This window comes from Ochotona curzoniae, unplaced genomic scaffold (genome assembly GCF_017591425.1).
Source record: "Ochotona curzoniae isolate NIBS_2020 unplaced genomic scaffold, NIBS_Ocur_1.0 contig_66, whole genome shotgun sequence".
Classification (NCBI taxonomy): Eukaryota; Metazoa; Chordata; class Mammalia; order Lagomorpha; family Ochotonidae; genus Ochotona; species Ochotona curzoniae.
Window position 1 is genome coordinate 23236696 of NW_024466512.1, and position 17317 is coordinate 23254012.

Consider the following 17317-nt stretch of genomic DNA (forward strand, 5'->3'; position numbering starts at 1 on the left):
GGCTGTATCTTAGAGAAAGCTATCACCTGATCAATTATACCATAATCTAAGTAAAATAAAATAAAAAAGAGATACATAAACGAAAAGGGTAACAATCTACTGGTCTGGTTATACAGAAAGCTGCTCTGAGCTGGTCCAGTTACTGGATCCATTTTTCTTGGTTTGATCTGCAGTTTTGTTTTGTTTTCAATATGAGTCTCCAAAGTAAAAGACTTCCATATAAATTACAATATGGATTTCTGGCTTCTCATTTCTAGCATCTGCCCGGCTCCTGATAGTTTATAGGAACAGGCACCAAACATTTGAAACTCATCTTCATTTATCTGAAAGAGTCCAGTGAAAAAAAAAATTCAAAATCTTACAATATATAAAGGCACTATATTTGTCTATCATGGCTTGGGGCTAAATCCTCACCTTGCATGTGCCAGGATCCCATATGGCTGTCGGTTCGTGTCCCGGCTGCTCCACTTCCCATCCAGCTCCCTACTTGTGGTCTGAGAAAGCAGTTGAGGATGGCCCAAAAAGACTTGGGACCCTGCACCCATGTGGGAGACATGAAAGAAGTTCCTGGCTTCAGATCAGCTCAGCTCTGACCATTGCAGCCACTTGGGGAGTGAACCAGTGGATGGAAGATCTTTCTCTGTGTCTTTCCATCTCTGTAAATTTGACTTTCCAATAAAAAATAAATCTTTCAAAAAAAAATCTACCTCAAGAACAACACCTCAGGTCGTTCATCCTATTTTGAATTCATCAAAAATTCTGCCAGGCCAATGACAAAATTTCTGAAATACTTAACCCAAGAGAAAAAACTGCCTGATACAACAGCCTAGCTCCCTAATCAAGTATGTTGTCCTGGGCAGCTTAAGAATGACGTTTTAGCTGGGCAGGCACTATCCTTCTCAGCCTTCTCTCCGTTTCAACATATTTCATGTGGACTCAAAATGGACGAGGGGTGGGGTCACTGGAGGAACCTATTCTAAGGCCTTGGCTACCACTCTGGGCTCTGGGCACGGTGAGTATCACTTACCTGAGTGGTAAGAATCGGGTTTTGTAAAGAATGGCTCCCAGGGTCCACTGAACCTCTCGGTCATAGACTAGTTGAGCTGTGCGCAGGTTTGAGTAGTCATAAGGAAAGTGGAATCCTTCATGTAGGACTTGGTACATCCATGCCGACTTAAAACACTGGTATCTGTGAGACAACAAATTAATTCCATTAAAAAAATTAATTCTAACACCCTTATTTGAACCCGTTTTTACTTTTGTATATCATAAAAGTGAATACTTTTAGATGTTAATGATATTGTGGCTGTTTTCCTTATTATTATGATCCTTTTTTTATTTATTTAGTTTTTAGAGCCCATCCCTTAAGAGAAGATGCTGAAATATCTGCCTGGAATTTGCTTAAAAATAACCCACTTGTGATCCGAGGGGACAATGGGAGGGAAAACCAATGAACAAGAAATTGATCAGGAGTTGGTAACTGTTAGTAGAACCATACAGAAGTTTACTCTGCTGTTCTCTGCTTAATTCTGTTTTTAAATTTTTAAACTAACTAAAGCATTTATAGAGTGGAGAAGCAGTGAACCAGTGTAACCAAATGTTCATGTCTGTTGAGGTGCCATGACAGTATGTTATTACTCCATCTACTTTTCCACATGATTGACATTTTCTACAATAAAAAGTTGATTTAAAAAGACCATTCCTTCTGATCACAAACCACTGGGAATACTCCTTTGGGAACCACTGGTTGCACTGGCTTCTGAGGGGAGCAGGCTATATTGGCCCCTGTGTCCCTTTAGAAAATCAAAATCTGAAATAACCAAATTCTCTTTCAACATAAAATCCAACTGGCCCTAACAGCTTGCTCCATCTCTCCACTGTGCTCTATCCACCCACACTTCAGGGCTGCATTTAAGTAAGACAGGAAGCTACTTACTTGAGACGATGCTCATCTGCATGTGAGGAAAAGAGGCCATCCTTGAATCTCTGAGTTAGAACTGACCACGCCATGCCACAGTAATCCTAAAACAATCACATAGAAATGATGCAAACAAATTGGAGGCATTCCAACTTCCCCAGGGTCATAGCTGTTCCCCTTCTAAAGCAAGCTGTGGGCTACCAGTTTATGAAGGAAACAGAAACAGCGTATTTGTTTCACCAAGGAGTGCTGGACCGCTCTCTATTAGCATTGCTTTCAAATCTAGCACAATCCTGTCCAAGTCAGCTCCTAAGTCCCTGAGGCTTCAGAACATGTTCAAGTGAGGATAGGAAGAGCAATATCAAAAGCGTAGCACAGGGTGGGTGCTAAGATGCTGGTAGGATGCACACATCCCTCGTAAGTATCAGAGAGCCTGGGTTCAATGTCAGTCTCTGGTTCCTGACTCCAGCCTTCTGGTAATGCAGATCCTGGGAAGCAGCAGGAATGCCTCAAGTACTGAGACCCTCTGGGCTCAGCCCAGCTGCTAGGATTGCAGCCACCTGTGAATGAGGGACAGCATGTCCATGCTTGTGCTTGCTTACCTGCTGGCTCTCTAACTTTCAAACAATGGTAGTAACAGCAATAATAATGAACTAAGAAAAAAGCCAAAGAGAGGGGCTGAGTTTCAGGCACACCAGGTTAAGCTGCTACCTATGGTGCCGGCATCCTGTTTGGGTGCTGGTTCCAGTCTTGGCTACTACAGTTCTGATGCAGCTCCCTGCTAATGTACCTCAGAAAGCAAGAGGATAGACCAAGTATTTGGCCCCTGCATGCATTTGGGAGACCCAGAAGAAGCTCTTGGCTGCGTTTGGCCAGGCTGAGTCCCAGCCATTATGATCATCTGGGGAATGAACCAGCAGATGGAAGATTTCTCTCTGTAACTTTGCATTTCAATTAATTAATCAATTAATAAAAAGAAAGCCTCCCTCAATTTTTAAGATTTGTTTTTATTTGAAAGGCAGAGTTAAAGAGCGGAAAGGAGAGACAGAGCAAGAGAGAGATACAGAGACAATCTTTCATCTACTGACTCACTCCCTAAAAGGCTGCAAATGTTGCAGCCAAGCCAGTCCAAAGCCAGGAGCTTCTTCCAGGTCTCCCACATGAGTGCAAGGGCCTAACAGCTGGGTCATCCTCCACTGCTTTCCCAGGCCACTAACAGGGAGATGGAACGTAAATGGAGCAGCTGCGACACAAATTGGTGCCCATATGGGATCCCAGCACATGCAAAGTGAGAATTCAGCCAATAGGCTATCACACTGGGTCCTTGTTCAGTGACTTAACATTTATTGAATGTCAACCAAGTGCCAGGAATATTTTAAGTGCCAGAAGGTCAATCATGGAATTAAAAAAAAAAAAAGACAAAAACTCCTATTCTCACAAGGCTTACATCCTATTGGTAGGAGACAGATAATAAACATACATATACATATGCACCCACATATATGCACACCCATGTACATATATTATAGTAATATAAGGTGAAAATAAAGCAAGAAAGGGCAACAGGCAACATGGGGAAGGAAACAGTTTTGAATAGGGCAAAGGAAAGGTGGTTCTGGCAAAGTAACATTTGAGTCAGAATAGAAAACACTAAGAGAACAGAACCATCTTTTACTTGAGAAAAAAAAAATACTGGGTCACTAGCAAGTCTTGAGCCCTTAGACTTAAAGAGAATACAATTTGAAAATATTTTGAGGGAAGAGTAAGATTTTGGTCAAGGGCACACAGGCAGGGAGCCCTGGGCTCTGAAAAAAGAAAGAAAATACTAGGGGATTCCTGGAGGATGGAAAGGAAAGACCAGATGTAAATAAAGCATTCCACAATGCTTGAGGTCTCCCACTTTCAATCCAGCTCCCTCCTAATGGCCTGGGAAAGGCAATGGAAGATGGCTCAAGTACTTGGGTTCCTGGCTTTGGCCTGGCTCAGTCCTGGCTGTTGCAGTCAAAAGGAGAATAAAGTAGCTGATGGAAGTTATCTTTTTCTCTTCCTATCCTTTTCTTTCTGTAACTGCTTCAAATATACAAGGAAATATATATTTTTGTAAGTCAAAGACAAGGCTAAATGAATTCAGGGAATTAATGAAAGCAGTTTTTACCTGTCCAGGTAACTAATAGTTTAAGCATATAAAATGCTTAAGTCCTACACTGGCTCAAAGTACATTTTAAACTCCTCAATTTTTAATTTAAACAATACTTCCACCATCATGGTTTTTCACAACTCCTTTCTAACATGCTAAGTGATTCCATATCACTTTAGATTTATCATGTAAACAAAAAAAAAAAAAAAAGAAAATGTACTTGCCCACCTGTATAATTTCTCCCAAAGGACATAACAACCGAGAGCACCCAGTAAGGAAAACACACCTACGATGACACTTTCACTTTGCCACAAACGTTTGTGAGAGTTAGAGAAAAACAATTAGCTGTCACAGCAATTTTATGCTTGGATAATAAACTGGGTGTTATGACCCCCTAAAGAAAACTTAACCAGCAGCTAGAAGGCAGTAAAGCATAGTACATTCCCTAACTTGAAGGTTCAGCGAGCACTTGGCAAAGAAGCAATTGCCTGCAAAACCTTGTCCACAGTGCCTGGCACAAAGTGGCACTGTCAGCATGAGTCATGCTTACTCTCAGTAATTTACCTGAGCGGCTTTGGCAAATGTCGGCCCGTGGTAGCGGCCACCAATGCGCAGCACGTCCTCTGTACAGTAGAAAAACTCAGAGAAACCATAGAATTCGCTGTTGTTGAAGTCAATGGGTGACTGGTAGATGCCATTCAGGGAGGCTTGACTGGTGTTGGAGCGAGCCAGCAGAGGGTTCAGCATTGCCCCACAAGTTGCCCAGTCTCCTTTTCCTCGAATATGCAGGATGTGGCCATTCCTTTCCACCACATCTGTGAGTCCCACGGGCAGGCAGGGGTCCAGAAATGGATTGTCAGGGCTCAGACCCGTCTTCTGGTCCAGTAATCTGACACATGAAATGATGAAAATAAAACAAGTCACCACTGTACTCAGTTTTATCTAAGAAACCCAATGTGCTTCCTTCCCTGCAAACAAGGATGCAGTGGAGTATCACCAGGCGATGGCATCAGCTGCACAGTTAACTTAAGCCAATCCACTTTGCAGAGAGACAGACAGACAGATATGCACACTTCCCTGTGCACAGTGTAGCCGGGGTCACAGACTGACTGTTTTCCATTCTGTCTTCACTTCCACATCCTTTTTTTTTTAAGAGTTTTATTTATTTTTATTGGAAAGTCAGATTGATGGAGAGAATGAGAGGTAGAGAAAGATCTTCTGTCTATTGGCTCACTCCCCAAGTGATAACAACAGTCAGAACTTAGCTGATCAAAAGTCAGGAGCCAGGAGCTGTTTCCAGGTCTCTCACATGGGTGCAGGGTCCCAAGGCTTTAGGCCATCCTAGACTGCTTTCCCAGGCCACAAGCAGGGAGCTGGATGGGAGGTGGGGCCACCAGGATTAGAACCAGTGCCCATTTAGGATCCTGGCGCATGTTAGGCAAGGACTTCAGTTGCTAGACTATTGCACCGGGACCCCTGTGTTCCTCTTAAAGAGACTAATATGCACATCTGTGCAAAGCTAGAAATGAAAGGGAAACCAAATAACTTGGCCAACTGCAATTTGTAATTCATCAGTTTCTACAAGGACACACAATGAAGAACAGACTTGCTGGGATGAGGATGCACTCACAACCATAATGACTATAGAGAGGAATGAGATTGTGGCAACACAGCAGAATAATCTGAACAACGGGGATTTGACTATTTTACCAATATGATCCTAACTCTGAGGAGAACTCATAAAATTGTTCTTTAAAAGTGGGAACCATGAAATTAATTGTCTCTTCAGTAAAGTGGCAGCCAAACATGATATGCCATTAGCTTATCAACCTTCTAGAATATGCAAATGACTTAGGTAGATGCTTGCAAAGAAAATGGAAAAGATGTGACAGCCTAACCAAAAGACATGAAGGGGTTGGTGCTCTGGTGTAGTAACCTAAGCCTCCCCCTGTGCTGCCAGCAGCCTAGCTGCTTCACTTCCAATCCAGCTTCGTGCTAATGTGCCTGGGAAAGCAACAGAAGATGGTTTAAGGCCTTGGACCCCTGCACCCACATGGGAAACCTGGAAGAAGCTCCAGGTTCCTGGTTTTAGGCTAGCAAAGCTGCAGCCATTATAGCCGATTGATCTGTGAACTCACTCTCCCGCCCTCTCTGCTCTCACTGAAAATCAACCTTTCAAATCAAAATAAATACATCTTTAAAAGAGAGAGAGAGAGCAACCTGCAGTGGTAGAAAATAACAAACAGAAAGAAAACAGAGCAACATACAAACAAAAAGAGGCCATCAGCTAATGAAGAAGGAAAAAACAAAAACTGATGTGAAGCTCTCACAGTCAATGTTCTTCAAACGCCAGAAGACAGCTGCCATCAGCACGGTGCGGTCCCCAAGCAGTGCCATGTGGATTTAGGAGGAAATGCAGGACACACACACTGGTTAACAGTAATGCATCCATTCATCCAGGACACCAGGAGTCTCCAAAGCACCTGAGCTCCTGGTGATGGAGATTTACACAAACAAAAAGCCACAAGACAACTTTCCTCAACATATTCTAACTATAAGACAAACAGAATGTGCCTATCCTCTTCAAGCTAGTGTTTCTGGCTAAATAAATAGATAAATAATTTTAAGGTGGATAAGAATTCTGCCATCTACTATGCTCAATGTGCATAATGACAAAATAATTTAAAATCCTAAAAAGCACAAGAAACCCACAATCAATTGTACATATATATGGCCCAATTTCTTTCGATATTCAAATGGAAAAAAAAAAAACCACAGCAATCTGCCCAATTCTCCAAGAAAAACTGACCTATTCTGGACCCAGTGAGGGATCATAATATTAACACAAACTCTGCAGCTTTTACACACACTGCGGAATGTAACTCTCACTTAAAATGCAATACCACCCTAGTTCAGCAAACACTTCCATGGAGAAAGGACTACTGGGAGCTATGTTATACTAAACATTTTAGGGGCCAATATGATAGCCTAACAGTTATATCCTTGCCTTGTATGTGTCAGGATCCCAGGTAGGAGCCGGCTCGTGTCCTGGCTGCTCCATTTCCCTTACAGCTCCCTGCTTGTAAGCCTGGGCCCAAATCCTTCGAACCCTGCACCCACATGGGAGACCCAGAGGAAGCTTCTGGCGTTGGATCAACTCAGCTCCGGCCATTGTGGCCACTTGGGGAGTGAATGAGCAGACGGAAGACCTTTTTCTCTGTCTCTCCTCCTCTCTGTACATCTGCCTTTCCAATAAATAAATCTTAAAAAAAAAAAAATTTTATTAGTCAACCCAATTGATCTCACTTACTCTATAAGGCCACATCTGAATGTGGGACACACCCAGAGATCACAAATGGCTGATGTGTTTTTCAGAGTTACAACCATAAAGTTAAGAAGGTACCCTCTTGGGCCCAGCGCCGGGGCCTAGCAACTAAAGTCCTCACCTTGTATGTGCTGACATCCCATATAGGTGCTGGGTCACATCCCGGCAGCCCCACTTCCCATCCAGCTCCCTGCTTGTGGCCTGGGAAAGCAGTTGAGGACAGCTCAAAGCCTTGGGACCCTGCACCTGCGTGGGAGACATGGAGGAGGCTCCGGGCTCCTGGCTTTAGATTGGCGCAGCCACCATACACGCTCACTTTGAGAGTGAATCATTGGATGGAAGATATTTCTTTCTGTCTCTTCTCCTCTCTATGTATACCTGACCTTTCAATAAAAATAAATAAATCTTAAAAAAAAAAAAAAGAAGACACCCTGTCTCAGATCAAGTGGAAATGCTAATCAGCGGTCCTTAATAGGTGTGATCCACAAGAAAGCCATAACACATTCATTTCAGTAGCATGTAAAAGCTGGTGCTTCTGACAACATTTTATCTCAGAAACTCGGGTCCCATGTCAAATGCACCTGTTTTTGTTAAGAGTTTCGTTCAGCACAAGGTCTTCATAGCGTTGCCGGGCAAAGTTGCCTCCAAAACCCAGGAAGGTGGTGACATAAACCCTGTACACGTGTTCAGTATGTTGCACGTCACAGCCCAGGTTGAATTCGGCCAGCAGGTTCTTGGCAGCTTCTTCCTGTAACACAATGGCAAGATAGAAAAGGGGGGAGGGTGAGATCTTACTTTTGATTGCTTTCTAGAAAGCTACAAATACAGTAGGCTTTGTTTTCTGTGACTATGCTAAAATTTCCTGCAGCATCCCTTCATCCTCACAGCACTACACCAAACAAAGCTATAACGTGACAAGGCTGATCCAAAAATGTACAAATTACAGACTAAACACTAAATTAGAGACTGCAACACTATCCTTGGCTAAACGGGCTATAGGACTACAGATGATATTATTTGCTTACATGTACTTTGCAGGGTTTTCCAATTTTCCATAATGAGAATGTGTTATTTTTGTAATAAAACTATCCTGTAACACAAAAACACATTTAAGGAACTTGGGAAATCCATCATGAGATTTATCCTATGATCTTTTCTGAAACTATTCAGGAAGCCTTCATAGTCCTTACAAACGGTTTGGGGGTGGAGAAAGTTCAATTTTACTGCCCCTCCAAAAAAAGGTGCTTTTTTTTTTAAAAAGATTTTTTTTAAATTGGAAAGTCAAATATACAGAGAAGAGAAGAGGCAGAGAAGATCTTCCATCCAGTGATTCACTCCCCAAGGAGTCGCAACGGCCGGAGCTGAGCCAATCTGAAACCAGGAACCCGGAGCCTCTTCCACATCTCCCACACAGATGCAGGCCCAAGGTTTTAGTCCATCCTTGACTTCCCTCCCAGGCCACATGCAGGGAGCCAGATGGGAAGCAGGGCCACCGGGATTAGAACGTGTGCCACATGGGATTCTGGAGCATGTATAGCAGCAACTTTAGCCACTAGGCTACCGTGCCTGGCCCAGTGCTCTTTTTCTTTCCTTGAACCTCAAGCACAGAGATTCAAGTAATGAGATTCCTTGGCTCATGGCATGTCATCATGGCAAAGTATCTCTTTTGTTCTGTTTTTATTCCCAGTCCAATCCCATTCCCACTCACTAACATAATCAATCATTCAAAGTGCTTAATATGCAATATTATTTTATATTTATTTGAAAAATGGGGATTTCTTCTTGGAATTATACTTGATTTTAGGTTGTACTGTATCCAGGAAGTCCACTTTCAGTATATACCCTGCAGATCTCAAAACTTGTACCTAACCAAAAATGTGCATGTGAACTTTCCTAACAGTATTATCCATTATAACCCCTAAAATAGAAACAATCCAGATCTGTAAAAAAAGAGGAATGAAGTAGTGACACATACTACAACACGTTACAAAATCCTGAAAGCACTTTGCTAAATCAAAGAAGCCAGATACTAAAGGCTACGTATCATACGGCCCCATTTATACTCAGACAGATTCACTGAAGACAGAAAGCAGACGAGAGGTCGTTTGGGCTGGGTAGGGGGCAAAACAGAAAATAACTGTTAAGGAATAAGAGATTTCTTCTGAGGTGTGATGAAAACATTGTGAAAGACTCTGGCAGGCCCAGCTCCCAACGTGCCAACAGCCAAACCGGACGCTGAAGGCAACCAGGAGTTGCTGGTGAGGCTGCTAAGGGCAGACACTCATTAGATTGGCAGAAAGCATCTGTGTTGACTATCAGGCCCCTGACGGCCATGCTGAGGGCCATGGGCGCTTCTGGCTCAAAGCTGGGAGAAAAGCTGAAGAAAAACTATAAACGCTGGGAAGGTGATGAGTGACAAAATGGTAGTGGAATTCAGGAAAAAGAACCTGGAGAATATGTCATGCAAACGGTTTTCTTTTAGGCACCTCTGCTTGGGACTGTGAGACAGCACAAAACACTGCAGACCCCATGGAGGAAAGGAAAGAGAAACTTGGGGCCCGGTATGGTAGCTTAGTTGTTAAAGTCCTTATCTAGCATAATCCAGGATCCCACACGGGTCCTCAAATCTTGTAACGGGTATCACTAGACAACACTGTGACAAATTACCTTTTTAAAAAATACATATATTTATTTACATATTTGTTTGAAAGTCAGAGCTACAGAGAGTAGGGGGAGGAGAGATACACAGAGAGAGGTTTTGTATCTGCTGGTTCACTCTCCAGATGACCAAAACGGTTAGAGCTGGGCCAGACCAAAGGCAGGAGCTTCATCTGGGTCTCCTAAGTAGATGGATCAACCCATACACTTGGACCTTCATCTGCTGCCTTCCCAAGCACAACTGCAGCAAGCTGGATTGGAAGTAGAGCAGCCATGACATGAGCCAGCATTCATATAGAGCCAGCATCCCAGGCAGTGGCTTAACCTACTATGCACAACACTTAACAAATGCTGCCTTGTTTTGCTCTTAAGTCAATAAAATATATTAGAAAAAAAATTTTGAGGGCCCAACGCGATAGTTTAGTGGCTAAAGCCCTTGCCTTGCAGGTACCAGAATCCCATATGGGTGCTCTTTCATATACTGGCTGCTCTACTTACCTTCCACCTCCCTGCTTGTGACACCCAAAGGAGGTTCCTGGCTCCTGGCTTCAGATTGGCTCAGCTTTAGCCATTGCAACTGCTTGGGGAGTGAAGCAGCACATGGAAGATCTTTCTTTCTCTCAGTAAATCTGCCTTTCCAATAAAATTAAATAAATCTTTAAAAAAAAGACACTTGAAAGATGGGAAGGAAGAAGAGAACAGAAAACGGAAGAGTAAGGGAGGAGAGAGAAAAGGATGGAAAGTAGAAAGTAAGATGAAGAGGAAGGAAGAGAGTAAGTTCCGGAATTCAATAGCAGCGTTTGAGCAACTGGCCGTGTACAACTCTGTCAAGAATATTTAGCTTTTAAACAATGTTTCTTTGCACAAGAGTATTTCATCCTTTACACCTACATAAGCATTTTTAACTTTTTGAAGAACCATCATGTTTCATTTTCTCCTTTTTTTCTCCACTAAAAACAAGGATCCATCTTTAAGATTATCACTTTGCTAAATACACAAGAAGTCTCACCAAAGTGAATGGAAAATCCATAGTATAAAAAAACCGCATGATTTCAAAAATTTTTCTGCCAAAATACTTTTTCATTTTATCTTTCTATAAATTGTATGAAGTACTGTGATACACTTAATGTGTTGCTTAGAAACATATTTTCCACACTGATATTGCTTTCTAAATACATACATACAAACAGCCACTTAAGACTTTGTCTACTATTTCTCAATATCAGAAATACATCATCGTTTTATTTGCTGAATACATACTAACAATACTAGTACTAACATACCAACAATACTACTATGTCACACAAAAGTTAGTTCCACAAATACTCAATCCCACTGCAAGCTGCTCAAGTCCCATTTCCAGTAGTCCCATAGACCTTGTGACACACATGAGCCTAGGCTCATCGCAAATACAACATAACCCAAAACTGATCTCATTGATGTTAGGACTTCTGAGCTAAAATCCAGATATGCTCTTACTGAAACTCTCAGATCCAGAACGTTGGCCCTTTCTCCTGTAGGGCTTCTCTAAGTGATGGGCTTCTCACCCTTTTAGTTACCTAGGAGGGAAGCTCAGCATCACCGGCCATCCCTCCCTGTCCTGCCCGCACCACCACTATCCATCATTTTGAAGTAACGCTGGAAGTCTGTTCCCTTCCTTTCATTTCCACTGACACTGTTGAGTTCAGTCCCTTATCATTTCTCACTCAAGCAGTCCTGACTTATATTTCTTTCTCCTATTGACACCACCACCATTTCCCTAAAAAATACATCAGAGATCATAGTCATGTAGTTAACATAACTTCAGAGCTGGAAAGAACCTTCAGAAGTGAAGCCCGTGCGATTTCCCTATCAAACACTTCCACTGGTTTCCCACGACCTACAGAAGCCCATCTCCTAGCATGGCATTCCATGCTCCTTGTGGTCTAACTCCACATTACCTTCCCAGCCTTTACTGCAACAAGCTATTCAACATTCTTACAATCTTCTGAGCTCCTACTGCTTTTTCTCTGTGCCTCCATACATCCTGTCCCCCTCTGCAGACAGTCTTTCCTCAACCTCCATTATGCAAACGGCTACCATCATTCAAGGCCCAGGAAAATATGCTACCTTCCATGGTTCTCATTTCCACTTCCAAATGCGGTCAGTCCTGCCAGGAACCAATCCCAATGTCACTGCCCTGTTTAAACCAGAAAAGTCACCAGAGGCAATTTTCTTTCTAGTTCCAAAGCAGTCATGTAGCATTTGTTGGTGACACTTTGGATTATCCAAACTAGAGGAGTGGTAAATTGTTGCTGGCATCTGGTAGAGGCCAGGGATGCTGCTAAACACCATATGATACATGGGACAATCACAAAGAAGAATCCGCCCCCCAAGTCAGCTGTGCCAAAGAAGAGAGATTACAACCCCATCAGGTTCTGCCTGTTCTCACTGACCGACTCCACTGACTGATTATGAGCTCCGGGGGAACAGTGCAACCAACATGTCTTATTCCTCACACTCAAGGTGTTCAAAATTGTCTGCATTTTTCTCTGTCTCTGTGATGAAATGTCTCTTGCAAGACACATTCTTCACATTCTAAAAGGGTGAAGAATATCAGAAGCAGAGGAATAGAACCCCCAGTAAGGGGAATGGAAATAACATTCACTAAATTAAAAGGCATGCTTCAGGATTTGTATGTATCATCAAGACAATCCACAGGTAACCTTAGGTGATAACCAACATTAATTATAAATACTAAGATGTACCGAACACTGTCATCTGTTAGGCAGCTTGCTTTACTCATGCAATAGTTTCATCTGCACAACTTTATGAGGTAGATACTATTATTTTTCCTTTTTCATACATGGGGAAACAGTGGCTCAGAAAGGTAACACACTGAAGATGACACAAGCTAGAAAATCTCTCAACAAATATCTGAACTAAGGCAAGTTGGTTCAAAGACGGTGTTCTTTTCTTTGAATACTGCCTTTCCAAGCAACTTGAATTTCCACAAAATATAAATACCTGCTTTGGATCAAGGACAGAGGTTGAGGTAGGAACTTCATAAGCAATTTGGAGAGAGGCTCCTCCCATATCTAGTATTCCCACTGTCCTTCTGCGGCCTGTTGCCAGCTCTTGGGAAGTCTCTGCATCTGATTCTGAAATTAACAAGACAAAAGAAGGTTTTAGAAACTAGAAACAAAAATTAAATAAAAAATGGGGTGGGGTGGGAAGCAATCCCTTTAAAATGGAAAGCATATATTTCCTCACTCTTTTCACTGCAAAGCTTAGAAACAATGATAGCCCAAAAATAATGAGCACCCTACCATCTATAGTTGCCGAATCTCATTTTCCACTAAAAGACATCAAAGTCCTTTTAAAATATAACAAAATAAAGGAAAAAAGTATACAAGATGAACATAAATCTCTTGGTATGAAGACAGCAAGGAAAGCATGATAGGGTAGTGGGGTCATATTTAAAAGGTACAGGAGTCAGCCTAAAGATACTCCTAGAATAATGTGATAGATCCTAATGCATCAAGCAGATTGAAATCCATGAGTTCATAATGATATAAAAACAAACAAACAAAATATTTTTATTGGTTACTTTTCAAAGCCAGTAAGATCCAGCTCATTGAAAAATTCAAGATAAAAAAGGAAAAGAATTGTGGATTTATTCTTTTATTCTCATGAAAACTACTGTAGGATAACCAAAGAATTGATGAAAAAAATTCATTATATAAAAAATGAAAGCCATGAGTGGCTTCCCCCTTTGTCTCTCCCCTTCCCCTAGAAACAAGAAGAAAAAAGAACAAATTTACAAACAACGAGTACACCCAATTTCCCCTAACCTTCAATACTTCCCATCCTAATCCACCATCTAATCATTATAAAATATTAAATTTATAAAAAAGGCATAGCTATTAAGTGCAAAAGGAATGACAGAATTAGAAAATGCACCACTTGCAATCTCCAATGAAAAAAAAACTTATGCGAGCAAAAACCATGAATGGCTACACAGCTTTAAGAAGCAGATGAAGAACTGCTATAACAGATTATGTCAGGGTAACAATACCTGAGCCCTGAATACCTGGTCTGAACATGCCCAACGGGACATACCCAGCTACACACGCTCCTGCTGCGAGGTCGAAGGAAACACAGCATCACCTGTGATTTTTCTCTTGCAGATCAAGCTGAATCAAGCTTCTCTGACCATCAGTGTACAGGACAGGTGAAGTAATGAGAAGCAAGTGAAAATATCTCACAAACATGCAACTGACAAACTCACAACATGGAAAATTCACTCTGTATGTGATCCAGTTTTGTTCGGTTTATTTCTTTGTTTTCTGGTCTTTACTTTTTGTTTTGTTCAAAGATTTATTTATTTTACTTGAAAGGTAGAGTTACAGAGAGACAGAAAGATCCTCCATGAACTGGTTCACTTCCCAAATGACCACAACAGTCAGCGCTGAACCAGAACGAAGCCAGTAAATTTATCCAAGCAAAAAAAAAAAAAAAAAAAAAATTTATCTGGACCTTCCAATTGGGTGGCAGTGGTACAATGGCTTGGGTCATCTGCTGCTTTCCCTGGTGTGCTATCAGGGAGCTGGACCACAAGTGGGACAGCTAGGACTTACTCAGCATTCATATGGGATTCTGGCACTATAAACTGTGACTTTAACCACCTCTACTACAGCACTGGCCCCTGTCTGCTGGTTTTTAATGAATAATGTAAAAAAAAGTCAAAAGGAGGGGGGTAAGATCAAAGGCTATAAATCAAATGTGATGTGTGACTCCTGTGCAGTCTATTCTGACAGGCCAAGTATAACAAGTATTCTTGAGAAAATCAGGAATTAGATGGGAATTGCACAGTATTAGGAATCCTAGTTCTGTAAAGTTCACAAAAAAAGGACAATGCAGAAATGTTTCCTTCTTTTGCTTTGAAACCTTTTATCTGTCCATGATGCAAACAAGCATACATGAAGATAACATTGCATGACTTTTGCTTTAAAAAACTGAACAGGAGCCCACTGCTGTAGCCTAACTTATAAACCCACCACACATGACACCAGCATCCCATATGGGCACCAGTTCAAGTACCAGCTGCTGCACTCCTGATCCAGCTCCCTGCTAATGTGGTTTGAGAGAGGATGGCCCAAATGACTGGGCTCCTGCAACCATATGGGAGATCTGGAAGAAGTACCTTGCTCCTGGCTTCAGGTTGGCCCAGCTATGGCTGCTGCAGCTGCTTAGGAAGAAGATTTTCTCTCTCTCTCTCTCTACTTCTTCTATAACACTGCCTTTTAAATATATACATACATACATACATAAATCTTAAAAAAAAAATGTGGACAGTACCATAGCATAACATCTTAAGCCTCTGCTTGTGTTGCTGACATCCCAATGGGTGCCAGCTCAAGTCCCAACTGTTGTACTTCCAATCCAGTTCCCTGCTAATGGCCTGGGAAAGCAGAAGAGATGTCCCAAGTTCTTAAACCGCTGCACCCATGTGGGGGACTGGGAAAAAGCTCTTGGCTTCAGACCAACCTAGCTCCAGTCATTGCAATCATGTAGGGAGTGAACCAGAAGATGGAAGATCTCTCTCTGTCTCTCCTTCTCTCTGTAACTCTGCCCTTAAAATCCAATGAGGGAAGGGAACCTGAGTTATATGGAAAGCGTGACGGGGATCCCAAAAATGACTAAATGTTAAACAAAATTGTTGAGTCTCGGTTATGGATTTGTAGAGGTTCATTTTATTGTTTATTCTACTTAGAATATTTTAAGCTTTTCATATTAAAAAGTTGAAAACAGAAGCTGGTTTAATGGCACACTGGATTACGTTGCTGCCTGCGACACTGTCACCCCTTATGAGTGCTAATTCAAATTCATTTACTCCACTTCTAATCCAACAACCTGCCTATGCGCCAGGGAAGGCAGTCAAAGCCAGCCCAAGTGCTTGGGCCCCTTCCACCCACAACGGAGACCCAGACAGTTTCAGGGTTCTGGTTTCAGCTTAGCTCAATCTTGGCTGCTGCAGTCATTTGGGGAGTAAATCAGAAGATGAAAATACACCTTCCTTTTCCTCTGCCTTCAGATAAATAAATTTTTTAGATAAACAATGCTTTTTTATTTTTATTCTTTTATTTATTTGAAAGGCAGAGTTACAGAGAAAGAGAGAGACAACGAACAAAGTCTTTCATCTGCTGGTTCACTCCCCAAATGGTCAAAGTGGCTGGGGCTGAGCCAGGCCAAAGCCAGGAAGCAGAAACTTATTCTAGATCTCCTGTGTGGTTGCAGCGACCAAGCACTTGCACCATCCTCTGATACTTTCTCAGGCACATTAGCAAGGAGCTGGATCAGAAGTGAAGCAGCTATGAACTCAAACCAGCACCTATGAGATGTTGACGCTATAGGTCATGCCGTAACCCACTATACCACAACGCTGGCCTATATGTTTAAAACATAGACTTAAAAAAAAAATAAAAAGGAATAAAGGAAAGTAAGTCATGATGGAAAATGAAGCAAAAAGGAAAAACAATTGAAAATAAGCACACATAGATAGATTAAAACTAAACTTTTAGCACTTAAGGAACTGATACATGAAGACATTATTACTCACCATCCTCATGGTCAAATCTTCCCAAAACAAAATTTATTCCAATCCATGCATAAACCCCTAAGTAGAAAATATGAAAGACCTCAGTTAATTCTATGCTGTTACACCAGCTATACACCTCTCCCTACAGCTACTCTGCCCTTTTCTTACAGTTACATAATTTTATTCCATAATCTCAGCATATAGACTTAAAACCATTTATCTTGTGATTTTCCTCCCTTTCCTAATTATTTGCACTTTCCCAAATTCCTACAGTGACTAGGAATTAATTGCAAAAACAAATGTTAAAGAAAATATATGTAAATCTTGGAATTGTCATTCTGGGCAAGATGGAGGAAATAAGCACCCCCAGGCTGTCTGGACGCCAAATGCAAACATCAACCCCAGACAGACGCACAAAGCAGCTTTCTGAAAGCTCCCAAAGTAAGCGATGTGGCACAGAAACCAAGCTGAAGTTCCACCAAACGACTCCTGAGTGTCTATCCCATTTTCTCCTCCTCAGACATCATTTGGTCTGGACTCAGGGGCAGCTTGAAACACAAAAGCAGGCACCAGGTAGGGACAGAAAGTACTACAAGACCTTGCTCCTGGTCATAACAGCAGAAAGGGAGACTCCAACTGAGTCAGAGACAGAAAAACTGGTCCGCATATTTCCCCCCTTTCTTTCTGAAATCTTTTTTC

General features: G+C 41.8%; 1 protein-coding gene across 3 annotated transcripts in view; it reads right to left on the reverse strand.

The window, feature by feature from the left end:
* ENTPD7 (ectonucleoside triphosphate diphosphohydrolase 7) overlaps positions 1–17317 on the reverse strand; it is a 45390-nt gene that overhangs the window by 6526 nt on the left and 21547 nt on the right. For all 3 annotated transcript variants that reach the window (XM_040992321.1, XM_040992320.1, XM_040992322.1), the window contains 6 exons: positions 16640–16696; positions 13045–13178; positions 7962–8128; positions 4620–4944; positions 1937–2022; positions 1028–1189 (listed from right to left, as the gene is read on the reverse strand). In XM_040992321.1, coding sequence (XP_040848255.1) covers positions 1028–1189; positions 1937–2022; positions 4620–4944; positions 7962–8128; positions 13045–13178; positions 16640–16696 — 931 coding nt within the window. The remainder of the gene's footprint in view (positions 1–1027; positions 1190–1936; positions 2023–4619; positions 4945–7961; positions 8129–13044; positions 13179–16639; positions 16697–17317) is intronic.